Raw genomic sequence first — 27,614 nt, forward strand, 5'->3', positions numbered from 1 at the left:
CTATACGACATATAGGTTGTGAGCAGTAATCAAGGAGCTTGGCAGTAATTCAGCAGACTTTTCTTACGATACCCTAGTTGTAAACGTTGCTAATGTTTGGCATAATAAGACTTCTAGATGAATCTTAACGAAACCCGCCTCTTCAGTCAGCAGAAGACCTCAGCATTTTCGAAGTTGCGTAGGAGCCATGGGAGGCCTCAGGTTCAAACGATTTTTGCGGTCTCGATGCAGGTGGACCTGTTCCAGCTACAACCGGGCAAAGGGAAGCTCAAGGTCATGAACATCACCTTACGGAAGTCACATCGGGGCACCAGCAACGAGTCGCAGCATCGATTTCTCTTTCCGCTCTGCACCTCTCTGCACCGCCTGCTGCGCGTTGATCGCGTGCTGCTCTTGGCACCGGAAGTGCGGTTCCACTACGACGTGTCCTTTCTTTGGGCGCAGTTCGAACAGTTTCCCGCAGAAGCTGTATTCGGCCTGGCACGGGAGCAGAGCCCCAGGTAAGCTGTACACAACTTGAAACACATGCGGCGCTGTGCTATACAGGGTAGAGCACTGCGAGGGCGTTGATTCTCGGCCCGAGCCCGGCCCGGGCCTGGCTCTCGTTGTTTACCTGCCCGAACCCTAAAAAAAATTTCGCCTACCCGGCCCGGCCCGCCCCGACCTCACATCGGGCCCGACAGGGGCCCCAGCCAGTAATCTAAATTTTTGAAGTATAGCAAGGCTTTTGAAGTATAGCAGCAATCTACTTTTGTTGGGGCATGCTTCTTTAACGAGTATACTTTCACCTGCAGCAATTTCTTGTGCAAAAGGGCCTCACGGTGGAAATAGTTCAGCGGACACACTGCGTACGATGAACATTTGCGCACATCTATGCTGTCACTCCGTCGGCTCTCAACCGGAGATTCGCACAGTGTGCCAAATTGGCACATACTGACTTGCGGTCAAAGCAGTGGCGTAGCCGCGGGGTGGCACACCGGGCAGATGACACCCCCCCCCCTCCCCCGAATTCTTTTTCTGCCATGGGATACAGAGCACAAAACGACACTCGACCACACTTGCCTGCCCGGCCCCCACTTCAGATCAAAAACGGAACCCCCCCCCCCTCCGCGAAACAAATTGCTGCCTACGCCCTTGGGTCAAAGTCCCCAGTTTCGTACGCGAATAAAGCAAACATTTTATTCCCGTCCTCTATTTAGCCCCCAAACCACACAAACGTTTCGTAATAATTGCTGCAAACATTTGATATGCGAGAAAAAAGATGTTCAAACCTTGCCCCGCTCGCAAAATGGTTTCAAAAGTTTTAAAGAAAGTTTTTTCCGGGTCCACCAAGTACATCCGTCAAAAGAAATATGGACGCCACAAGTGAGAAAGAAAAAAAACCAAGAAAAAGTTACCCCCGCCGGGAATGCCCACGAAGTTGCGGCCACGACGGCAAGCGCCCGACGCGCTACCGACTAAGCTAACTCGGGAGGTGGTAGACTGGCGCGAACGCGCCTCACACATTCTCTTTCGCGGCGCGCGGAGCGGGACGGTGCCGCCGTCTGTGAGATGGCAGTACTTCACGTCTCTTAGCGCTTACTCCGAGGTCGGGAGGTCGTGGTTAGGCTAGAGGCATGGCCGCGCTGTACCTCTTGGGTTACGTTCTTTGCCTTTGGCTTCGTGTTAGCGTGCGTCGGCTCAGTTACAGCTCTGGGCTCCGCCGCCGACTGCTTCAGCGAGAGCACCGACTAACAAAACTTTATGCAAAAGGACGCGATTTCGCTTTATGCCTTGGTGGAGCGAAAATGCGGATCATGTCCCGCGTGCAAATTTGTTATGTATGCATGAGCACTGTGCTACACATTACTAGGCGCACACCGTGCCGTTTCTCTCCTTAATTGAGGCTTTGAAGAAGTAACCGTGTATCAGTTTGATTATGAGCTTGTTGATATCATCCTTACGCGGGATTCACCGCGGTGTTCACACCGTGCAACACAACGTTTAATCACGTTACGGTGCTCGTCAACATGGGTGCTGCTGACCCAAACACGAAAGTCAAGCTCTCATATATCACTATACAATAAGACACGTTTCACTTTCGGTTATACCGATTCCTATGGGAGGGATCAGCCATGCTTTTTTCTGAGAAAAGAACTACTGCTTGCAAAGCTCGTAGATGGCAGCACGTTTTTATTCGACGTGGAGGCGAGGCATTGTACCGGGTGCCAGTTTCTGAGCAAGCTTTCATGCAACAGCTTTAAAAATGCGGATCGTGTATAGGGCTACTGCTCGGCTGCTGACCCGAAAGTCGGGGGTTCGATTCCGGCCGCTGTGGTCGCATTTCGGGAGGCGAAATGCATAGGCGTGAATACTATATTTAGAGTGAATGAGTCTACTGGTGGCAGAAATTTCCGGAAGCCCTCTACTACAGCGTGCCTCATAAGTATATCGCTGTTCTGGCACGTAAAACCCTGAGTATTATTACTGTTACAATTATTATTTTAGCTAGCGGAGATACACTATCGCGTCAAAAAGGGGCAATTCAAGTCCTCGAAGAGCGCATTGGCGCTTGCGATATTTGCAAAAAGCGGCCGCTTGCATTTTTTGCAGAGTGATGAAATTCGACCAAATTTACTGGCGAAACCTAAATCGAAGGCTCCAGAGGCGCAGCCAATAGCAGACGACACGAATGACGTCATTGTTTGGACAACGATTGATGTGGTAGTTCTGTATTCGTTAACCTGCGTGCACCATGCGTGGTGTCATGGCCAGCGCAGCCCGCATATACCGAGGAAGCGAAGTACGTGAATGGTTGATTTTATGATGCGCGGTCATTTCGGTTGTTTCGGAACGGCATGATAATTGCGCTATTCGGCGTTTCGGTTTCGGTTCCGCCGTCGATATTGGTCGCATTTCATCACGCCGCGAAAATTACCAGCCGCCGCTTTTTCCGAATATAAAAAAGACAACGGTCTCTTTGCAGGAAGATTTTCAATTCTCCTATCTGGCACGACCACGCGTCGCCTCAAGCTAAAAAGTTATTTAATTGACTTTTAATATTACTGCGAAATGGAATGTCTCTCGTCATCTTAAGATGTCTGTCTCCATAGACAAGAAGGTGGCGAGCTAATATCGCAGCACAGATTTTTTTTTCGGGGTTTTCGGACATATTTCTTGGAACGCCTCGTATACGACGGACAAAACTGTGACAAAGCGCCGTAGCCAGACGCTCCAGACTAATTTTGGCCACCTGATGTTCCTTAATAGTTTCTGCAGTGATTGCGAGAAAAGTGCAGCATTGGAGAACTGATCGGTGCATGTAAGCAGGTACCGAGAACGCTGACGTCAGAGAAGTAGGGACCAGTAATACAAAGATACGCCTGGCAAAGTGTTCGTGATTGTTAAGAAACTGACAAAGAACGTTTGCTATGTTATGTGTACTGGTGTTCCCGCAAAATGCGTCATCGACTTTGAACAAAGCAGACAAAGGCGCGAGGGAAGAGCGGGGGGGGGGTGGCATGATCAAGGTCAGGGGCACAGATCAGAATGTTTTTGTGTTTTGTAAGCTAAGCTTATAGAACAAAACAAGCACGTTTGCAACTAACCCAGTTCTATGAGTTGCATTGGAGGGGCGTCTCAATTTGCTTTTCATTGCGGTATTCACTGCGCCGCAATATACTTGGAGGCGGGAAAGTGTTCCACATCTTGCGAACTTAGGTGCAATAACTCGCCGTCAATATCTTGTAACCTACGCGTGACCATGTATGAACGATCCAGTAAGGTACCATTGATGGAAGGGAGTGGAACCGAGTGGAGCCGTGGCTTGCCAGATCATGATGTCCTTCCAAAAAATTCAGGCAGAAGCCCCGTTTGGAGATCTTTACTGTCGTAAAGTCATTTTTTATTTAGATGTTACGAACACCATACAAGTCGCAAAGTGGGAGATGTAGCCTGACAGCGCTAATCGCATTGGTACCCGGATAAAGTTTGAACGAACTGTCGTAGCGGCATCGTTCCTGGCAGTGAGATATCATGACGAAAAATCTCAGCCATCTTCCTTTAGATTCGTCTCTATTACCTATAAATAGTTCGTCGTTTAACCCTTTGTGGAAGGATCGCTTGCACTTAAATATTGTGCGTGCCGCAGAGATAATTTGAATTGCAGCGATAATTTGAATTGCTTATGTGCACAATAAACTGGCCGCATTCGTGTGTGGTATAGCGCATTACCTTTTCTTCCATAAATTTGGAAAATGCAGAGAATAGACACCGGGGGACGCTCGATTTCAAATATTCTGTAGACCTCAGTAAGGCCGGCACATTTTACCTCTCTAAACATGAAAGAAAGAAAGAAAGAAAGAAAGAAAGAAAGAAAGAAAGAAAGAAAGAAAGAAAGAAAGAAAAAAAGAAAAAGAGAAAGAAAGAAAGAAAGAAAGAAAGAAAGAAAGAGAACAGGCGGAGAAACAATCGGGTTCAGTGCACCGATACTGCGTGCGCACATCAGCAAATTTTCGCGCGCTGCGCACTTAGCGAGACTTTGGACGTTTACATGACCAGGGCGTCTAAGGCAGGAGACATGCGCCTCTACACCGAGCGAATGGCAGAGAAAAGCCAGGAAATGAGACCCACGAGAGTGATTCATAATAATAATAATGTCTGGGGTTTAACGTACCAAAACGACGATATGATTATGAGAGACGCCGTAGTGGAGGGCTCCGGAAATTTCGACCACCTGGGGTTCTTTCACGTGCACCTAAACCTAAGTACATGGGCCTCAAGCGTTTTCGCCTCTATCGAAAATGCAGCCGCCGCGGCCGGGATGCGATCCCGCGACCTTCGGGTCAGCGGTCGAGCGCCATAACCACTAGACCACCGTGGCGGGGGCTAGAGTGATTCGGAGGGTACTGAAATAAATTTCCAACACCATGCCGCTCATGTGTTCGGGCGCTCCTTACTGTGTGGCGCGCTCTCTCAAGCGAAGAGTTCTAAAGAAATAAATTTCCAACACCATGGATGACATCGAAAACGAAGTGATTCACGATTATGGCATGAATAAAGCGAACCGAGCATATGTAGCAACTGAAAGTATAACAGTGCGAGCGAGGGGCGTATAATAACAGCCACGTGTGGCACCCCCTCTTCCCGACTACATGAATGAATAAAGCCGTTGCATCATGGAAAGTACAAACGCACGCACGAACATAACGTTCACGTTTGTTTCGGTGGTCGGGCACCAGGGGCGTAGCCAGTGGGGGTTGGGAGGGGGGGGGGTTAAACACCCCTCTTCCCGAAAGTTTTCGATTTTGCCTCTGTCGGCATGTATATATATACACGCACGCATACAAACGCACGCACGAACATACAAAAGTGATGGTTGAAGCGCACACCTTCCCCCCCCCCCCCCCCGAAAAAAAATTTCTGGCTACGCCTCTGTCGGGCACGGTTAGCTACGGCGAATTCCGCACTCGCAATCATTAAAGAACTATATCGAAATGTTCAGACCCGTTTAAGGACCTCGTAGAAACAGCAAATGAAGTGCTGCCCATGCGCGAGTCTATACGGTAATATACACGAGCAGCCAGTCTTCGTTCGCCTGGTGCAGTGCATTCTGGCTTGCGGCAGGTACGCTCGCACCCTGAAGCATCGGAGGGGCGTCGCCCCAAAGCAGGGCGGCTGCGGAGATCCCCCGACCATTGGCGGCAACCCGGGCCTGAATGGTGCCGTCGCCTTGCTGAACCTCGAAGGCATGCGGCAGTCGCGGGAGTACAGCCGTCTCTACTCCGAAATCGACGACATAGCCGAGAAATACGGCTGGTACGGAGGGCCGCTCGCCGACCACGATTTCTATACGATGGCCTCGTGTCAATTACCGGCACTCCTGCATCTTCTACCCTGCGCCTGGAATAGGCAGGTGAGAGAACGCCGCTCCCTGTAGCCTCGCACGTCACCGGACTGTTCATATCTGTGTTCAAATAAGATTAATATTGTTGTCGGAGAGTATTAGTGCAAAACACAACACATATTAAGCTGTGGTGAATCAGACGTTGCTTTAGAGGACCAGATGTTACAAAAGAAAAAGTATGCTTTGTTTTATAATACTATTGTTATAAAAAGGTCACCGCTGCGTAAAAGGTATGGGGCTGCATATTACTCCAATTTGGCCAGCTTGCTAATGTTCTTATTGGTAGCTGTTTCTCGCTTAGCAATGATACATTCATAGTGGGCAAAAACAAGTGTGTTGTAAAGAAGCATGTTGGAAATGTTAAACCTTTATTGTTTTAGGCTGTATATGTACTGTATGTGTCCTCCATAAGATAGATCAGTGAGTGCACTTGTCGAGAGTGCTGTGTGTTAAATCTAAATGGTAGGATGTTTTTGCGTCGTACCCTTCGTTCACGAAAGACGACAAGAAACGTCCCTTTCGCGTTTCATATCAGTCTAGGTGCCGCTCTGTGGTCTAAGCGCATTGCAAAGTGCATTTGGCGTGCAGAGCACACAATGTCCTAAAGATGAGAAGTATCCGGACACGCCATAAATCTCTTGTTAATATAGCCTGACGCGGAAGGCGTTTAGTGGCTCGGTGGTAAAAAAGAAGGCTCTCATGCGCTTGCGCGTTGTGCTTAGGTGTATAACTTGGGGACTGTCGTTTATGGTTACGATGGAAGGAGGGAGCGACGAGCTAAGCCGCAGCCATTAGTTTTGTTCTTTCGTTGACGGTCCTGGTCCCGCTGCCGCTGTCGCCCGAGAGAAAAACGCGGAAAAGTATTTCTGTCAAGTCACGTCTGACACTACGGTACTTAAATTGTCCCCTAAACAGAAATAATTTGTTTCAGAAAACGGAATGGTACGGAAATCGCAAAACTTAGTTGCCTTGCGCAGTTATAACTTGTGGCGAAATGTATACAAAGACACCCGTGTGCTTAGATTAAGGTACGCGTTAAAGAGCCCTGATGGTCAAAATTAATCCAAACGGCGTACTTTGCATTTATGTCGTAGTAATTTCACACGAAACCACATCTTTTTTTAATTCTTTACATTATCTTGAGCGTTTGTGTTGCGTTGGTATAGTAGATTGACGGAAGGCGCAGCGGACATTATTCGCATGAAAAAACGTACTTTGGTCCCGTGAAATAACCGGGCCTTTGTTCCATTGCTGTCGTGCAAGTAATCAATCGAAGAAAGTTCCGTGCTGTACAGTTACCTTTGTTTCTAATATCTCCTACCGCAAGAACAGAAAGCTGTTACTGGAATAAAACAAGCGTGTGCGTTTTAAAACGTCTCGAATATATATTTTGCGTAGCGCTAAAGCGCTGTCAGCCACGTAGCTTTCCTCAGTAAACCTATCAACCAGGGGCGTAGCCACCTGCCCCTGTAGGGGGGGGGGAGGTTGGGGGTTCAAAAATAAATAACCCCCCCCCCCGAAATTTTTCAGTTTTGCGTGCGTATATAAACACACATACAAACGCACGCACGAACATACATAAAGTATGGTTGAACCCCCCCCCCCGAAAAAAATTTCTGGCTACGCCCCTGCTATCAACTGTCCTGTTAGGTTTCGCCACTCATAAGTCGATCGTGGAGACGCGACGGCGCGGCACTGTACGTCGTACAAAGCTTCTTTCTCGCTCTCCCCCTGCCTGGTCTTTGGCTGTGAAATTATCAATAGAAAGCAAACGGCTTCCTTTGAGCAGCTTGTCTACCGCGATGGCCAGCAGGGGTTGCGGTCAAGCGACCGTTCTCAGAGGTCGGCAGCCCGAATATGTGGGAAAATGAGGAGGACATCCCCTGCTCTATGCCGTCGCTCGAGGCGACAGTATGCGTGACCCCAACAACGACCGACATGTGCTTTCGCAACAATGCAAGGTCCGAATGCGTAGGAGGCACGGACACGCATACGCCTTTTCTTCCCCCGGAACCGTTTAACGACTGGCACCGCGGGTTCACTCGATGAGTATGGGAAAATGGTGCGAATGCACCAGGGCTAAGATACCGATGTATTTCGACCGTGAGAACCCCTGAAAACGTGGGATAAGGAGAGAGAGAGCCATGATGGGAAAGAGTGCCAAACGCCTGTCTGCACTGTAAAGACACTGCTGTCGAGATTAGGGACAGCCCGGTAGGGAGTGGCTTAATCTGAGGATAAACGGATTGGATAAGGGAATGCCGAGGCGGACCACCAGTGGCCACCTCCCCTTTCTTTGTTTACCGCAAGGTATTTAAGACTGGACGGAATTCGTTTCCCTTCAGTCTAGGCTGTAATCACCTAACTGATCGATCAGTAAGACTCCGTACGATGCAACTTTTGTCTGGCCGTAACCACTCGGTGGTCGAACAGTCCCTTACGAAAATGCCAGATATGGCCCATATATGTTTTATATACGGACGTATATGATCAATAAGGGGACATATAAAGTCATATATGGCCATATATGAATTTATATAATTATATAAAAGTGTTCATATAAGTCCATATACTGCCATAACCTGCCATATACGGCTTCACATAAGGTCATGTACTGCCATATATGGCTGTACTGATATGCATATAAGGGCACTTATAAGGCTATATAATCCCATATATGAGTGTATTTATATGCATATAAAGGCTCATATATTGCTGTATACTCCCATATATGGATGCAAATATGAATGTAAATGTGTCCAAAAATCGCCAAAATAAGGGAACTGAAGCATTTGCTCGCTGCCTTCATAATTACTTTTTCTGTGGTGGGAGACATCTTGAAATGACTAGACACACCAATTACGCCATAATTAAACAAAATAAATTAATTAGCTTTTTAATTAGCGGAGAGACGCGGTCGAGTCAAAAGGGAGAATTGCGGTCCTTCCGGCGAAAAGACCATTGCCGCTTTGACATCTTGAGAAATCGGCCTCTGGTAATTATTGCGGAGCAATGAAATTGAACCAAATTCACTGGCGAAACCAAAACCGTAGCTCCAATGAGCGCAACTGGCAGACGACCAGAATGACGTCACTATTCACGACGGCGATTGCAGTGGTGTTAGTTCTTCTGCATTTGTTAACGTAAGTGCACCATACGTGCTCTAATTGCACACGAAATCCGCACAACCCCGAAGCGAAGTCAATTAATCGGTGGCTGGTAAAACACGCTCGCTCATTCTGGACATCTCGGAAAGGTAGTTGTGCTGTTCCGAGTTTCGGTTTCGCCTGTGAAATTTGTCAGATTTCATTATTCGCTAGTAATTGCCAGCGGCTGCTTTCGCAAAATCAAAAAGTGGCAACAGGCTCTTCGCAGAATTAAGGGCTGCGATTTTCCCATTTGACTGGACCACTTGTCTCCACTAATTAAAAAGTTAAATAACCCAATTTCTTTGATTCCTGTCGTAATTTATTCCTCTGCTCAGCTTAATTTGCCACCACAAAAAAAAAGTAATTATGAAGGCAGCGTGAATATATCTCATATTTTTATTTCTGAGGATTTTCGGACACATTTCTTGAAACACCCTGAATTAGGGTGCTTATAAAGTCATATACTATGCAATGAACCTACTTTCATTTATTCTAGCTCAATCATGCAGATATGACTTTCCAAAGAATCCATATTGCCTATTTTTGGTCTCTTGACATTGTGCCCCTCATTTTTCATCTGGTTCTTCCACTTGTAGCATTCCTTATTTTGTAATATCTTGAACCATATTGCAGTGAAAAACGAAACGTTTTCAAGCAAACAGCAGTGCCACAACAGAACAACATAATGGGTAATAGTTGGTGTATATTTGTACTTTTTTAGTGTGCAGACAGTACATTACTAGGAGACAGCAGTGTATTAAAATATTAAAAAAAAGAAGACGGAAGGAAGAAGTTTAAATTAACCATGAGTCGAACCCACAGACAACAGCACTACCAAGCTGTCCGCGTTGCGCGTTAACCGGCTACACCACCCGCGCGCTTTTCTTTCTTTCTTTTTCTTATTGGATACCGCCCGTGCGCTTGGCAGTGCGAAGGCTTCATTTTTTTTAGTAAAAGCTGCGACCTATAATATCTGTGTTCTACTTAATAACCATCGCGCCAATTAAATCAGTGCTACGTCGTCAACACCCGGCGTGATCTAGATATGAATAGCTCCGTACTGTTCCGAGACGCGCTAGTTGCGATCTCGCTCGATCACTAACTCCGCACTGAACAAAGGCTAATTACCTCAATAAACAAAGATTTTCTACCGTACAGGGAGCTCTAATGTACGTGCTAGCGTCGTAAGTACGTAGCGGCGACACCAGCAGAGTACGATAGCTTGTTAATTCATTTTGCTTCGACGCAATGTACGTACGAAATGCCACTGTTTGAAAGAGAAAATGCTGTCTTATGTGAAAATTCTACTATTTTTTAATCGACCTCTGATTAAATAAGAACGCACTGTACATACAAGTAATGCAGAGCACTGCTTCGACCGCCGATGGAAAAGTAAAGCGCACTGTCCGCGCTAGAAGCCTGTCGTCTGCTATGAAAACGCAAACAACAAAAAAGGCAAATCTGCTGAAGTACTATTTGGCTTACATTGCATAAATTGCTCTTCAAGATAAGCTATTATTTTCATTGTAAACTATGTTTTTCGAATAACATGCGTGCACTTTTTAATTTGACTCGCTCACGTATTTTTCTTTTTTTTTTCATCAACTCTACGAGCCAAAGCCATCCACAGTCAAAGCCAAATGTCATTTATTTTTTGTTCTGTGTCAGCGTCTCGTGAGCTCGTTACGTCTTCAAGAACATTAATTTCATCTGAGAACGTGCCGCCCTCCCTTTTGCGATGTGCAAAGATCGTGCGCAAGTCGTGCGTTTTTTGGAGCGCCAGTCACGTACGAGTCGTTCAAGGAATCGAAGGAATGTACTACGGGCGCTCGTAGGACTCCGCAGCATGTCCGCAGCTGATGGCTGACGCCCGTGGCTACCGACACGAGACCGGCTACCGACTGCGTGACAGTATGAAAGGTAAGTGGCACATGTTATTATGCAAAGTACGCAACTCAGCGGAAGGCTGTGTTATCGCACGCGTACGAGGCGTTGTAGAGACGCAGCCTTATGCCCATTTGCGAGTGACAAACATTGTCATTGTCCCCGCTACCGATTCGCTATGACTACGCTCATACGAGCAGAAAGAGCCACGACGCATCGGTACGGCTTTACGGAAGGAAATTTGTAACAACTGAGATAACATGCATGCGTATGATGATCGATTTGTCTGATGAGCATCATAGTGAGCAGGACGCAGGCGTCACTCGCATTGCATCGTTGTTAAGACAGCAAAGCAATGCTGCAACGCCATTTACTGTGCAGCCTTGTGCTCACGTTCGTGTGCAATGCGATTCGTGTGCGAAGCGGTATAATAAGCTGAAACTAATGGTGAAGTGTTGACTATGCGCTTAGACACTGACTTGAACTGGGTAAACGTAATAATGTTAATAGTGAGCTGGAGCCGTGTTTTCAGCATAGCGTAGAGACGTGTTCGTGCAGTATGTGCGTGTGTATCACCTTCACTTGTCAGTAATATTGTACGAACGAGCATCCACGATTATGAAAACTGGCATGCACAATGCGAGATTTCATATTCTGTCAGAGTGACCATGTGAACCTTATCCGAAGCAGCAGATTTCATATTCTGTCAGTGTTGCTTTTTATACATGAGTGTACTGCCTTCACGTAGTTGTATACATTACACTGCTGTGTGGTAGTGGTTTAATTAGCATGGTACTGTGCGGTTGCTTATGTAAACACGTTAGGAGGCAGAAGGATCTGAATAGGCTAGTTGTCTCATGAGGAATGTAAGTGTGCTAGCACAAACAAGACAAGGACAGAAGAAAGACGTAGCAACAGGACCAGCACTCTTACGCGTCTACCTTCTGTCCTCATCTTGTTTGTGCTAAGACACGTAGGTGCATATAATTTAGCAACAGGCTGTTTATGTAATGCTTTTGTTGCCCATTTAATGCTTCAGAACAAATAAAATAGATTGTGCATATATAAACACGCCTTGACAAAGCAAATTTCATGCTGTTATGCCGAACACCTAACAAAAGCCTGTCACGTGGTCACTTGCTTTTGTTTCAGCTTCTGAATACTGTTTATTTTTATTAGTTTCTAACTTCAAGAAATTGCACGTCAAATTGATTAATGCTTCTTGACCTTATAATAAGTGCATTGAAAGTATTGCACGCAGTTACAAAGTGTGACCTTACACATATTCAATGCTGCTGCCTGCACAGCTCTGTCATGCTTACTGTTTCTCATTTCTCCCTAACTTATTGCTTACCGTAAAATCCCGAGCAAGCGCCCCCCCCCTCCCTTCTTCGGGAGATTTCAAATATGCGACCCATTCTCTCCTCCCACCATTTTCACTGTTTTCATTTGTCCAACGAGTGTGAATGAAAACAGGGAATGCATGCGTATTCAATAAAGCATTTCATTAGAAGCACGGGTGTGCATTTTGTATTCTTAGCGGCTCATCCACGGCCACCTTCAATTTTGATTCATGACCGAGCCAGGGCCCCCCTCCAAATCTTGTCGGATTATCCCTCACTGTAGGGGTGGCGCTTGCTCGGGATTTTACGGTAGTGTTTCTTACTTTCCTCTTTTTAGACACATGCATACAATGCGGTAAGGTAGGCCGCTTTGCTAGAGAGAAAATTGGTGCAGTCGAATATGTAAATAATCCTCGTACCTCTCAGGAGTCGCATACACCTCGCATAGCATGTATAATGTACAGTACTCACGGATTGAAATAGGACACTTGGAGCGCATATGGCCGCCGGTATATGCAGCGCCGCTCGTGGATCCTCATGGAACCAAGGTGGTGCATTGGGGTATAAAGCAAGGGGGAGAACATCTACGCAGCAGGATTGCTCCTTCCGGTCGCCAACAAGCCGGCCTGTAGTTCACCACGCTGAGAGTGTGGCGCTGGAAGGCTTGCGCGCTTTCATATGCCGACCGAAATGGCTTGCCGGTGTGCACCTCTTATATTGCCGCGCGAGCAGAGGGCGCTCTCGTTACACGCGCTTTGGTGATGCAGCACGAATGCTGTGCAAGACTAAGGGATTGTGCCTTACAGTGTGCATGTAAGCAGTCTATTCTGCCAACATTTAAGTGCAGGGCCCGCTATCGTCGCGGTTAATCGCAGTGACAAATCACGGTGAAATGAAATAATGTCTGTGTTCTTCCCGCTTTCTTCGCCCATGTTCAACGCCCAATCTGCATCGTGTTGCAAGCAGCGGCCAATGTAGCGTCAACGAACACATGTAAGGCACAATCTCTTAGCTGAATCCTGTGTCTTACTTGCACAGCGTGCGTTCCACATCGCCAAAGCGCGTGTAACGAGAGCGTCCTCTGCTCGCGCCGCAATATAGGAGGTGCGCACTGGGGAGCCATTTCGGTTGGCATACGAAAGCACGCAAGCCTTGCAGCGCCACGCTGGCAGTGTGGTGAACTAAAAGGCCGACTAGTTGACGACCGGAAGGAGCAAACCTGCTGCGTCGATGTTCTCCTCCTCGCTCTATACCTCAATGCAACACCTTCGTTCCATGAGCACCCACGAGCGGCGCTGCATATACCGACGGCCATGTGCTCCGAGTGTCCTATTTCAATCCGTGGGTACTGTGCACTGCACATATAATCCCAATTAGCTCTGATCGATTCATTTGTTCAGTTATGCTCTGCTTAAAAAGCGCAAATGAAGGGAAGGTGTTGGCATTTGTCGGTTCGGTGCATTACCTGGCCATCCTTTTTTTAAATTATTTTTTGTTCTTACTTTAAGAACTATGGCAGCGCAAGTTAGGAGGCAGACACAAACAAAGTGACGCACAACACAAAGCCTCAAATGCTAGTTGATAGTTTTATACAGGCAAAAGGGACAGAAAACTGGAAAACAGGTAGGGGGGGGGGGATAAGTGGGTCTGAGTCCATTTAGTTATGCATCACTGTCGGGAGAAAATGAAAAGTGTAAGAGCAGTGAAAGTACAGTGTCACATATGGTTGCTGAGTCGGTTGGCCTTCAAAAGTCACAGCCGCACTTTTGTGGCTTTCAGCAGCCTTGATATTGTGACAAAGTAGGACAGTAGCACTGGCAATTGGGCGGGTTGGTATGGATGCATAGATTTAGCACGGTGCAACAATTCAGACGAAAAGACGAACAATCGATGGCACTTGTGTTCGTGTGATCATTCATTTTTTCATCTGCCTTGTTGCGCCGTTCTAAAAGTAGGAGAGACAAGAAAAACCAGAGAGCATGACAGATTGACCGGCTTTATAGATACTGAACAAGCAGTGTCCTCATTTTTTCATTGAACTAAGGAACCCATGCGTTTCATTGTCGTCACCATGCCCTGGCAGGTACACGTGAAATCTGTGCGGCATTTGGCCCATGCTGAAAATTGTGTTACATCGTCGTCGCTATGCCGTGGCACATACACACTTCAATATGGCCGTGGGATTATGCACAACTATGGTCCTGACATCTTGTTCAACATTCTATTTGGCTGCCAAGAGAATGCCTTGTAATCAGAGGCTCAGAATAGAAGCCAGCATGTGACAGCTCTCAGCATGTGTTCTGCACAGCACTGTTTTGCCCCAAGCTTCTAAAATCATGCTTTGTTTATGGTACCACTCATGCAGAATTTGCCTTTGCTGCTGCATTACTATCGTCTAATCTCATTTGTCGTAAGTGTAAATACAGTGAAACCTCGGTGATACGATCACAGCTGATACGAATTTCGGGGTGATACGAATTTTTCGTTGGTCCCGGCCAAGGCCCATTAGCCTGCAATGCAATGGAGTACGGTTGTTGCGAACCAATTTTCACCCAGTGACGTTTGATACGAACGTATGCTACCGCACAGGTACGAAGAGGTGCTGTTGGTGCTGTCCTGGAAGATGCACCAAGCACGTGCGAGCGCGGGAACGCAAGCGTGGGCATGCGCGCCGCACCGCCAAATTGTCAGAATCACGGTATCAGAAAACACTTTTCTTACGGTCAGAATAAACCCTCAGAGACGCGTCACGGCCTCCGAGATTGTGTGCCCGAATCTTTGAAGCTCTTAAGTGCCTCCGTGTGCCTTCGCATTTAGATTACAGAGGATATTAGTGCCATGCTTCTTTTTCTAATGCGTCGATGCGGGCTCCTGTCGTTGTACTGTGTTTACACGTGCGTGCCTCATGCATCAGACATCCTATGAAAGGTGGACGAGGACCAAAAGAAGACCAGGACGGTCTTTGCGAAGGAGTCATGCCTCACAGTGTCAACATGCACGACCGTTGATTTCGCACTTGTGCGGGCATGGCCGTAAATATCCCAAAAACATCCCCAACACCTCCACGATAACAAAATCATAACACAAGACCGTGGTTCTGTAATTTTGTGGCCTTGATCCATGGCGTCAAAGCGCTTCTTTCGTTACTTTTACTGCAGTACTCCGATGTCATGAAAAAAAAAACATACTAAAATTTTAAAGGGGCTACTGCTGTCGCGGGTCACAACGCACCTGGTTCATTAATTAAATATGCACGTATGGGCCATATATTTATCAGTACTGGTATGATTGCCGACATCTAAAAACTTAACTGACAATCGTTCAGGGTTCTTGCGGACATTGCTGCGGCCCTGAAAAACAATAAATGAAAATGTACGCCAGCTTTCTTTTGTCGCATGCTAATTTTTCATGCTTTCTGCTGATACGAATTGTGGATGATACGAATATTTTTGGTAGTCCCGTGAGATTCGTATCACTGAGGTTTCACTGTAGTAGTGGGGCATGCTCATGCATAAATATCGTTCCTCTCCTGAACTTTTGGAATGGGTATCAACGGAAGAGTGTCTGAAGATATTTCACCACCATAGAAAGGAGATGAGATTTGTCTCGTTTCTGTCTTGTCTCCCTTCTATCGAGGCTACATGTCTTGTGTATTTCAGTTGAGGGGTGATTCTACAAGAGATCAAACATGCATGTCCAGTCGATATTTTTGTTTTGTCTGGTTTTTTTATGTTATGCGGGCACATTGAAAGCGCATGGAACCGAAAATTTTATTTCCAAAAAACGCTCCCAGCGCGGCAAAAAAATATTTGAAAGCGGCGCGCGGCGTCCTGTTTTTCCTCACTGCAATATTTTAAAATTTTACGGCCGAATTTAACGCGAACTATAAATTCTGTGTCGAAAACTTTTTCTGTTGATTTTAATACACATTACTGTGAATTACATCCATGCTTTCTTTATGCCGTCCTCAAAAGGAGAAAAATGTGAAAAAATGACAAACAGGGCCCAAATCAAAAAAGTTTGCCAAGTTTGATGTGCCTTGGTGCCTTTTCTATTTCACACAGAAACTTCAAAACAGTGTCAAATACACAAAAAAGCCTTTGCAACATTTCTGTTGTAGATCGTTTTCCTACAGGCAGCGCAAAAGAAGAAAAAAATAGTTAAAAGAAGCAACCTTTTTCTAAAAAGCTCGTCTTCAAAAAAATAAAATAATAAAAAACTCCGGTCTCAATTCTGACGACAACTTTTTATCGAAAAGCACTTATGTCAATGAAAACGCGGTTTTAATATCATATGCTCTCATTTGCATTATTCAGGAGATATAACAGGCCAAAATGACCCTTGCTGTGTGTGCTCACTTCAGTGCGATTTATGGTCGTTATCAGCTTGCATTGTGCATAAATCTAGTTTTAATTGTTTTGCTGCAGCAAAACTTTGCTCTGGTGACTTGTCGTCAAGAAAAATGTGTTCTCAGATTTTATTTGTGTCTAGCATGTGCGAAAGTGCTAAAGGGCTAATGCCTACGCAGTTTGCAGCCTACAACCTGAACTTACCCTGCCATTATTCGCTAATCAGGAGCACGCAAGACACCGTGAGCACATGGTTTAGGTAACTTTGCCAAAACTCTCCTTGCACACCAAACAAAGCATCTGTATGCAGCGGCAGGCCAGCTTAATCTGTAACTAAATGCCACAATCCGGCCATAGGGCGGCAAAAATGTTGGAACTCACTCCAACTCACTTAAAAAATATATTTTGCACTGAGAGCTCACTCGGACTCAGACTCACCGAAATTTTCCTCAGCCAGACTCACTCGGACTCAGACTACTAAACTTTTTCTCAACTGGACTCGGACTCAAACTCACCAACATCTTGCTCAGCCGGACTCACTCAGAGTCAGACTCACGGCTTGAACTGAGTCTGAGTGAGTCGACTCATGAGTTCGCTGGTGTAAATTTAGCTTTTCCGATCATGGTGTAAATGCTCTTTAACGCCAATATCTCACATAATCGGTGCTTTGCAATACACCTTTTCATCTTATACCTTCAAATAGTAGTTATGAGTGGTTGCAATCCAGTAAGGACGTTTTTATGAAATGTGCGACTCACACGAGATATTTCTGTCAAAGACTTCCCATGCAAGAGTTTGCGGGAAGAGGTAATGGAACCCTCCCTTAGCACCACCGCCCCCACTCACACCTCTTATCAATAAACATTGTGGTGGAGCATGAACGCTAGTGCGTTGAGGCACGTGTGAATAGATTTGAGTATAAATGTAAGCCGGTGTAAGGCTGATAGTAATGCCGATAGGTGAGTAGATAAGTCCATTGGTCGGCAATGAAGGGTGGAGCTCGCTCAGACTCGCTCAATATATATGTTGCACTTAGGGCTCACTCGGACTCAAACTCACTAACGTTTCCCTCAACCGGACTCACTTGGACTCAAACTCACCAACTTATTGCTCAGCCGGACTCACCCAGACTCAGACTCACGGCTTGATCTGAGTCTGAGTGAGTCGACTCATGAGTGAGTTTGCCGACCTATACAATCAGCAGGCGCACTGTTATTGAGGTGCTTTCTCACTGCCTGCTTGCTTCCCTTTCATTACGTGCATTGTACACTCTAACCATCTTCCCCATTCAACGCACACTGTGCTAAACAGCATGCGTAAAAAGTTATCTCAGTCATTTCTGAGTCGTTAATTTCGCTTCCCGCTATCATGTTTTCGGCGTCGCAGGTAACGTCTTCCCATATCATCTTAACCTTTACCTCAGCATTTCAGCAGCCAGAAAATGTGCGGTGCGGCACAATTAAGCCATAAGTGGCCGAAGCTGCCCAATTTATGATGTTTTGTTGGCACTTTACTAAAGTGCTTTCCCACGTTGAGAACAGCAGACGTCACTGGTGGCGCCAGACGGGCATTATCCTTAATTTTGACAAGGAGTCTGGCCCACAAATTAATTATCACACCCCAAAGCATTTAGACATCCTTGGTCATAAAATATGAAACCATGAGTAGTTAAGTGAGCAAATGTGTGCGGCGGTGTTCAGTATAAACGTTTCGACTTGGTCTAGCTGTTCACTACACGGGATGCATGCAGCCCATGGCTAGGTCTGAGTATTCTGTGCCGATTACTTACGCATCCGCAAAAAGAAGATTGCCGAGAAAACATTTTCGTTGCATCAATTTTCTTTCATTCCTGCTTTTGTTGTTGTCTTCCTCCAGAAGCTACTGCCATAGGGTGAGGATCTTCGCGACACCTGTGAGGTCTGCTAGCATTGCTTTACGCGCCTCAAGGAAAACCTGTCTACATCTATGAGAATTGCGATGAGGTAGTCAAGGCATTTCTTCAGGAAGAAGAAGCGATTGATATCTTGAACAGGTGCGCCCACCTTTCCTCTGATGCCTGTAGGTGAGGTTCTAGGCTGCAAACTACATACGCGTTAGCCCTTCAGAGGATGGCAGCAGCCCATTTTCGCACACGCTAGACACAAATAAAATCTGAGAACACGTTTTTCTTGACAAGCTACCAGAGCAAAGTAGATTTACGCACAATGCAAGCTGATAACCACTGATCACACTAAGTGAGCACACACAGCAAGGGTCATTTTGGCCCGTTATATCTCGTGAACAAAGCAAATGAGGACATACGATATTAAAACTGTGTTTTCACTGACATAAGCGCTCTTCGATAAAAAATTGTCGTTAAAATTGAGACCGGTGTTTTCTTCATCTTATTTCTTGAAAATGGACCTTTTTTAAAAAAAACTGGCTTCTCTAACTATTTTTTTTCTTCTTTTGCACTGCCCGTAGGAAAACGATCTCCTATAGAAATGTTGGAAATGTTATTTTCTACATTTGACATTGTTCTGAAGTTTCTGTGTGAGATAGAAAAGACACCAAGACGCATCAAACTTAGCAAACTTTTTTGATTTGGGCTGTGTTTGGCATTTTTTCACATTTTTTTTCCTTTTGAGGACAGCATAAAAAAGCATGGATGTAATTCACAGTAATGCATAATAAAACCAACAGAAAAAATTTCAACACAACGTTTATACTGCGCGTTAAATTTGCCCGTGAAATCCAAAAATATTGCGATGAGCTAAAACAGGATGGCCACACGGCCACCTCCAAATAGTTTTTTGGCACGCTGGGAGCGTTTTTTGGAAATAATATTTTCGGTTCCGTGCGCTTTGAATGTGGCCACATAACATATAAAAAACCCAGGCAAAACAAAAATATCGATTGGACAGGCATGTTCGATCTCTCGTGGAATTACCCTGAGGTAATTTTTGCATCTCTTTCAATGTAGTTGCACCATCAGTGTCCAAATGTGCCATTTAAAAAAAAAAGTGCTGCCCAAAATATCCCGTTAACAGGAGTTGTGGTTGTGCTGCCGTGACCTAGCTTAGTGCTCTCTTTACATACAGTATAAACATTCACCTTGAACATTACGGTTCGCTTTAGATGGATTGTAGCAGTTCAGAAAAATAAGTAAAATGGAGGTTGCAAATGCAGAGCTTAACTGCTAAGAAAGAATGCCTGAGTTCGCCTCTTCAAAATGGGAGCTGTTTCTTCTGCAGAAGTTTGGATGTCATGTTTTAAATTCTAAAAACCTCTTCTGCGACCTTGTGCAGGTCGATCTTGGCCCACGACTGTAAATGGAAAACCAAAAGTGGCGGTGGCGGTGTTCTCTGTCAGAGAAACAGCAAAAGTACTATCGCACAACGAAACATTGCACAACTGAAGCATCGCCTGTGCCTCATGCTGCTGTTTCATCAAAGATCAAGGTCATCGCCCTTGGAGGGACTTTGTGCATGGCAGCGTGAGTGGCTGAATGGTCTTCTTTTTGTTCTGTCTTAGGCCGAATAATAGTATCCAAGTGCAACCTCGACAAAAAGCGCAATGGTGACAATGACGTCGTCCACTTACAAGTGCACGCCTCAGTTTTTACACAGAAATGTCAGCAGCCTCAACGTCATCCGGAAATCCAGTCTTGCTGCTCAAGCAGAAGGAAGGAAAAAGAGAGACAGGATAGAGAGTGGCCTTTTTTCTTCTTTGTGCTTGTGCAGCAAGACCAGAATTTAGTATGAACGAGCTAATCTGCAAAGAAGTATTGTCTCAACGTTATATTTGCACAGTACACGTGATGAGGTCTTGCTTATGCTGGCACGTAAGAAATTGGAGCGTTTTACTTCTGTCAGGCAACGGGAAGCTGGGAGGGCGTAAACAAATGGTGCTCCACAGTTTTCATGAATGCAGGAGTGTAACTGTTCATCGACAAGTTCTTTTGGTTTTTCTACAATAGGAAGTCAGGTCTTCAGGTTTCATGCAAATACGTCTGTAACGGTTCAATAGGGAGGCAACTACTGGCCTTTCACAAGTGTTTGAAAGAACAACATTATGTTCAGGTACTGGGCAATGCATACTCTTTCTGTAAACATTGAAAGAGAGTGCTCCATTATTCCTGTTTACCAATACATTAAAAAAAGGTAGTTCCCAGTCTGCCTCCATCTCCACCATGAACTGAAAGAAATCTACTTGATAGATTAGATGCATTTGGAAGCTTCCAAAGCAGAGCGATTAATCACACGCACAAAAAAAGATAATATTCATAGCACACAAAAATAATTGGTTTGGGCTGAAAGAAGCAATGGAATTATATTCCAGCCACTGCATTGTCAGATTCGTGGTGTGCCTTGGATTTGCACTTAACATGGGCTTTTTGAAACACACGTAGTTATATTGCCCAGGGAAAAACTGAGGAGCCTCTTCAAGTCGTGAACATCAGTTTGAGACCTTTCTTGTAGGGCTGGATGAGCGTTGAGAGCAGCACTACGCACTTCAATGGTCATGTCAATGATAATATAAGTAACCAGAACTGTATACTTCCATCCCCACTGACATTGTTGTTGATGTGAAAGTCCACAATTCGCCAATGGGTGACTGTCACAGTGGCTGCAAAATCACGCCCTCACTTCTTTCAGCCCAACAAACAAACATTTCAGCCAAGCATTTTTGTGTGTTATGTACTATCTGCATCAAATGAAACCCGAACAGCGGCAAGCCTTCGCAATGGTATAGTGCGCGCCGTCCAATTATCACCAGGGACGGGTGCGCGTATGCGCAGTGTGGCCAAACCGGATGCACGCGCCTGTCAATGGTAATGACAGGACGGCGCGCACTGTACCATTGTGAAGGCTTGCCGCTGTTTGGGTTTCATTTGACGCAGATAGTACATTATTATTTTTGCCTGATTAAGTGCGCTGCTCTGAAAGCTTTCACACCCATTTAACTCTTTCCCTGGAGAGTTTTTTTTTGGCCAAAATCGATACAAAAATACCCATATTTTTTATTTGGCTGGTTGATTCTAAGTGTCTTGAAACAACTAAAAAAATTATTCAAGGACACTCTATTAGCATTATACATGCGACATATTTTTGTATGTTATAAAATATGCAGATGATTGACTTCACCGCACTGCACCACGGAAAGCACCCTAACATCTCCAGCCTTCAGTGCGGAAAATGTCTCTCTGAAATTTGAAATGTAAAGCGCAATTGGACTAGCGAGTCCTTGAAAACAAACCTTTAACGTGCTGGTAGGCGTTTGGTTACATCTAACGGCGTCCTCTGTCGACGTATTGAGGCACGATCGTCATCCGAATCCAGCAGTTTAGAGAAGCTATGCTGCTTTTTGTAGTCACTGCCGCATTCACAGGAGAACTGCAATTCTTCATTTCACAACACTTCGGCAAACAAGCACATTTTTTTTTTTTTTTGAATGGAGCTGTTGCAAGCAAGCACGCACCTCTTGCGCACAGAGGAGGATGCCATTTTCTAATTCCAGTTGCCAGAATCAAGCCCTTCCTTGACTAAAATGCATGTTTTGAGCGTGTTTTTAAATTTTTTACTGTGCCATCTGTTGAAGCCAAAGAGAAGACAGCTAATTGAATCAGGGTAGCTTAACTGCGGCGCCTTCAAATGCTTGTTTCAGGGTGGACGAGCCTGGCTCGTCTTTGGTGTGAGCGGTACGGTACAAATTGTGTGGATGTGCTCAGCTCATCTTTGGTAAGGAAAGGGTTAAACCATTGGGTAGATTCCAGTAAATTCAGAGTAGAGATGGAGCAGATTAGAAATTAACATTCTTTTGGATGAGTTGGCAAACAGGAACAACAGAACACTGCATTCCTTCAGTGTTTACAGAAAGGATACACAGGGACTGGTACCTGAGCTTAATGTCTGCCCACCTGTGCATAATGTCTGCATTTGCCAGAGGTCAGCAGTTGCCCCTCTTGGACCGTTTACAGTCGCATTTGCACGAAACCTGAAGACCTGACTTCCTAAATGTACAAAACTCAAAAGTACTTTTCGACAAATAGTTCCACTCTTGAGTACATGAAAACTGTGGAACACTGTTTGTCCAAACCCTCCGGGCCTGCCAGTATCCGACAGAAGTAATGCGCTTCTTACATGCCAGGGTAAGTGAGACCTCATGACGCGTACAGTGTAATTATGATGTTGGGGGCTGCTAACCTTCCTGCGTACAAACTTGGGCAAGGGCTCATATGGGGAAAAGACAAGCTGCCAAAAGAAGTCCTTACAGGCATTTTCTGCAAGATTCCCTGAGCGGACTGGGCGAGTGTCTACACCAGGGAGACTTACACAGCAGCTGCACCAACTTCATAACAATGTCGATAAGAAAAAGATGACGGAGCACGCAAGAAACAACTGAGCACAATACAGACTGGGTGAATTGTATATAGTACAATTGGCCAGTAAAGAAAATGGAAGTCATGTTTGTATCTGAAATCCTTTGAGATACAAGCGCTTTTCTGTTGTACTTTCTTCCATTACGATCAATGCAATCGTGTTGCCCTTTTTTGCTGGTGCCCTCGAAGACTGTGCACATATGAGCTTAGAAGCTCCCATGATTCCAAGTCTCTTCATGGGATTAATTTTAGTGTCAGTTTCACCGGCATTGTTGAACTTGATGCGGTAATCATGTTTCTCACAATAATGGTTGAGAGCATCGCGCTCTGAACAACACCCACTTTGGAGGATTGGCTTAAAAATGGATAGGCTAACAGAAATGGACTTATATAATTCGTGTGATTGTTGAAAAAAAAGTTAGAATAATCAGTATGAATTAATAATGGTTATTTCAAAATTTAGATCAAAATGAAGGGACAAGAGGGCAGCACTAGAATGAATACAAAGGACAAGAAGACAGGACATGCGCTGTGTCCTGTCTTCTCGTCCTTTGTATTCGTCCTAGCGCTGCCCCCTTGTCCCTTCATTATGAACCCAAACCAACTCGCCTACCTATTTGTGATTCTGTTAGATCAGAATCTTGATTCAGTAAAAGATTGATTGAATTTTAACTAAAAGAACCATATTAATCTAATTAATGCTGAAGGGCCTCAAAACCAGCTTCACTATTTTTAACATTTCAAGTAAATGTGTGCTTCGAGTTCAAACTTTTGCAACGATAAACAATGCCAAACATAGCCACGGAATAAAAAACAATCTTGTGCTCCTCTTTGGGCCTTTCGGTATCCCCAGAGTTGGTAGTGACGTGACCAGAAAATCTGGTCATGTCAGCAGCTGAGAGAACCTGTTTGTCTGCCTGCAGGTATGCGTATTCGCTGCTTATCCTTCTCGCACGGTGAGGAGAAATACTTGCCCAGGAGGAGAGATAAGTTAACGAATGGAGTGTAGCGCATGAAAGAGTGAAACGAGGGAGGGCTGCATTTTGATCATCATACGCATGTAACTCCGCTAATAGAGCAGCATTTCAAAAAATTCTCGTGGCCACATGTTCACTGTAGTAAGGCAGAGTGACCGCGACTGGTGTGCAGGAAACACGACTCGTGTAAAGGAAGTGAGGAAATTTGAAGTAAGGCACGTTGAAGCAGAATATCTTAGGAAAAAAATTGCTAGTCATGTGATATACACAGCTACACAGGTTATTTCTTGTATGCTATGCGTAAAGAACACTTCCAGGTTTAACAAAATAATTCAAGCATCCTTATCACTTTGTTAGATTGAGTTTTCACTGTAATCACTCAGTTCTTCTGTACCTGTTACATTCATAATATGAAAGTTAGCGAAAGTTAGTTTGCCTAAAATAACCTTCCTCATTCTTGTTTTCAATTGGGAAAAGTTTATTACCTGTTATAGGGAACAGAGTAAGGCACAAGGATGTCTTGTGGGCTAAGCAGGCATATAGATGACTGTCCAATCTAGCATGCAAGAACAACTGATTTATTCTCTCGAGGTGTTTTCTCAAGGAGCCTTAGCAATACACAGGGCCGCAACCAAATGGAGCTGAAAAGCAAGACGATGGCTCCACAAAATATGACACCCCCCGGTCCCCTTAGAGAAAATAATGCAAATGAAAAAAATGTACATGTTTGCTGTTGGGACATACAGAGGTGATGTTCTCAAACAGATGGTTCTGGCACCCACTTGTTTTTAACACACCCTAATTCAACATAAACCAATTTTAAGCTGGGAAAAAATGCAGCATATGCCTCCTATTTTTGAACCAGAAAAGAATGCAGCACACAGAGTTTATGACTTGACATATCCTGATACGTAATATTTATTTTCACCATTCTCACACATGAACTGCATGCTTTTTAAATAAGTCTGCAGCTATCATGCCTCAACTTCACCAATTCAACCTTTGATGCATGCAATATTCAGAATATGAAGGACACATTTCATGATCTGTTGTGGCAAAATTTTATACCTAAAGCTTTTTAAATGAGCTTTCCTATTAAACCAGCACTTTACTGTCGCCACTCTTTATACATTACATGGGAACTGTTTGGTCACCACCTTGTTGATTGCTTTACTGCTTTTGTGAGTGCTACAAACACAGTTTTGGTCGAGTAGTGAATTGTAATGCGTGTGGAATTTTCAGACCTGTTTGCTTGAAGAAATGCTGCACGCTGTAGCCGAGTAACTATGCTACTCATGTTATTTACATTCTGCTTAAATATCAGTGCTTGAAATGTGATAAGCATGTTATATCTGTTAGGGCTCTAACCACTTTTTGCAGGTTGCACAGCCACCTCATAACTGTTCCGTTGGCAATAGATTTCAGTATTTGTGTCCTGTGTGAAAATTTCGTCTAAAATAAAATTCACTTTTGCTTTATTTCAGATGGTTCGAGTTCCACACGGAGAATCCTGAAGCTAATTCTTCCAAGGCAGAGCGGGGCATGCTGAAAGTTATCAGAAGGCCGAAAGAATAAATCGGTCGTTCATCTGCATGTACAACCATCGTCAAGTGTTATCATGTACTGTTTTTTGCAGCTGCATAATATTAAACAGTCCGAGTCTGCCCCAGCAGCCCATATGGGTAACAGATGTTTTGATTAAGACTTCTTTTATGATGTCTCTGAAAGTAAGGCAGTATGCATTCAATGAATTCGAATTATTTCATAAACATGGCTTCATGTGGTTGGATAAACCAGTTGCATAAATTTATGTGATATTTCCAGGAATGACAAGTTCCCTGTGAGATTCACACACTAGTTTTCTCACGCAATTGACTAGGTGGCAGTGTAAGGTGTCTAATAGAAATAATGATAGGAACCACCACAGTTCTCGAAGTGGCTGACACCAACAAACTTTCCATAAGTACCAGTGAAACATGGCTTATTATTTGATGGCAACACTGTTCCTCAGATGTGCACCGTAGAGTAGCTCTATAGGTCCCTGTCTTTATATGTTTAATATGCTACACTGCCCAGGTGCAGCAATATATGACACCCAAAATATCACAACGACGGTAAATCGTGCTCTCTGTGTGTTCGTCCATCGTCTTTTCCGCTGTTATATTATGATTACGACCCAAAATATAAAAAGCTGATATATGGGCATATAAAAATTCGCCAGATATGGCCATATATGACATTATATAGGGATCCCATATATGGGTATATTAAAAATTGGGCAGATATGGACTTATATGGCCATATAAAGCCATATATGAGAGTTCATATATGGGTATATTAAAAATTGGGCAGATATGGACTTATATGGCCATATAAGGCCATATATGGCCTTATATGGCCATATAAGTCCATATCTGCCCAATTTTTAATATAACCATATATGGCGTTTTTTATATAAGTCCATATATGGGATTTTTGTAAGGGCCAGTTCGCTGAACGAAGGCAACCTTCCTTCGCTTAATAAAGACGTTATTATTTATTAATTGTCTGTTGGTTTCATTTGTTGCGTATATGAAAGTTATTACAGCACAAAAGTTCGCCTAGGTTGATCACATAGCTAGTAGGTGCTCCATATAAACAATTTTTTTCCAGCTCGTAAAACAGAAGCAGCTGTAGAAAAGCTTCACCACTGTGTGCGCCTTCTTTTTCTAATGCACAGGAGACCAGTAGCACCCATAGCGTCAGCTTTGTTCCCTTTGCCGTTTGTTCCCTGCGCAACTGATTATGAATGCCATCACACTGCCACAAAATTTTCTGCAGTGTACAGGACATTAATGAGCGATATACTGTAGTGAACGGGTATGAGGAAGTTTGTGTGTATTCACGTTGTATTAGTGCGCAAACACACAAGGACACAATAAATAGCGAACACATGTTTACCATTGTGTTTGCGCTGTAGTACGAGGTGCATATGCAGTACACACTCACAATGCCTTTTATTTTTCAATGCAGGGTGACTTTCTTGCAATCGCTCGTGCTCCATCTACTGACAGTGGTATTTCAGAGGTGTCATGTGCTGCATCAACTAGACAGTGATGTTCCAATGGTAACAAGTGCATCTACTTGCGGTTTTGCGGATTTCCCCTACCTCGAGGTCAAATATGAACATTTTCTGTTAAGGACGATGAAACGGCTTGCTGTATGAAAACGCCTGTTTCAGTTTTACAATTTTTAGTACAACGGGCCATTTTCGGCATCTGTTTGCTTGGATTATATTTTTTGTGTTGATATAATGCAAAGGTCTGTTGTTAGTTTTCGAGCACAGTAAGAATGTTTTAGATTTTTTTACTATTGAAGACATCTTAATAACGAATTCATTATTTTAATTGCTGGGTAAATTTTGTGCTGGTGAATTTTAATTCTGATGTTCAACTTGCACTCTGAGGCGAAGCTTTTTCTTGAAAATTATGTGCAGCATTCACGACAAGTTCTGCTTTAAGAACTGTTATGATGCTGCACTAGTATCACTGCAAATCATAGCACGAATGTGATGTATGCACTGATACACTTATGGACAGAGCAGCAGAGCGCTGTTATGTCTTTCTGTGCCTCTGTGTATAGGTTTTCATTAAAATCAGCGCAGTACCAAGAAACACAAGCTTCAACT

At 44.5% G+C, this 27,614-nt stretch overlaps 1 protein-coding gene and 1 long non-coding RNA gene across 2 annotated transcripts; both read left to right on the forward strand.

The window, feature by feature from the left end:
* Positions 1 to 225: 225 nt before the first annotated feature.
* LOC119391302 (xyloside xylosyltransferase 1) lies at positions 226 to 5,917 on the forward strand. Its single transcript, XM_037658980.1, has 2 exons — positions 226 to 500; positions 5,605 to 5,917. The coding sequence occupies exons 1-2, from the start codon at positions 226 to 228 to the stop codon at positions 5,915 to 5,917; spliced, it is 588 nt and encodes a 195-aa protein (XP_037514908.1).
* Positions 5,918 to 10,665: 4,748 nt separating this feature from the next.
* LOC125758061 (uncharacterized) lies at positions 10,666 to 25,802 on the forward strand. The gene is made up of 3 exons (XR_007415784.1): positions 10,666 to 10,953; positions 19,897 to 20,084; positions 25,432 to 25,802. It is a non-coding gene; the product is annotated as an uncharacterized LOC125758061 (long non-coding RNA).
* The last annotated feature ends 1,812 nt before the right edge of the window (positions 25,803 to 27,614 follow it).

This window comes from Rhipicephalus sanguineus, chromosome 4 (genome assembly GCF_013339695.2).
Source record: "Rhipicephalus sanguineus isolate Rsan-2018 chromosome 4, BIME_Rsan_1.4, whole genome shotgun sequence".
NCBI lineage: Eukaryota > Metazoa > Arthropoda > Arachnida > Ixodida > Ixodidae > Rhipicephalus > Rhipicephalus sanguineus.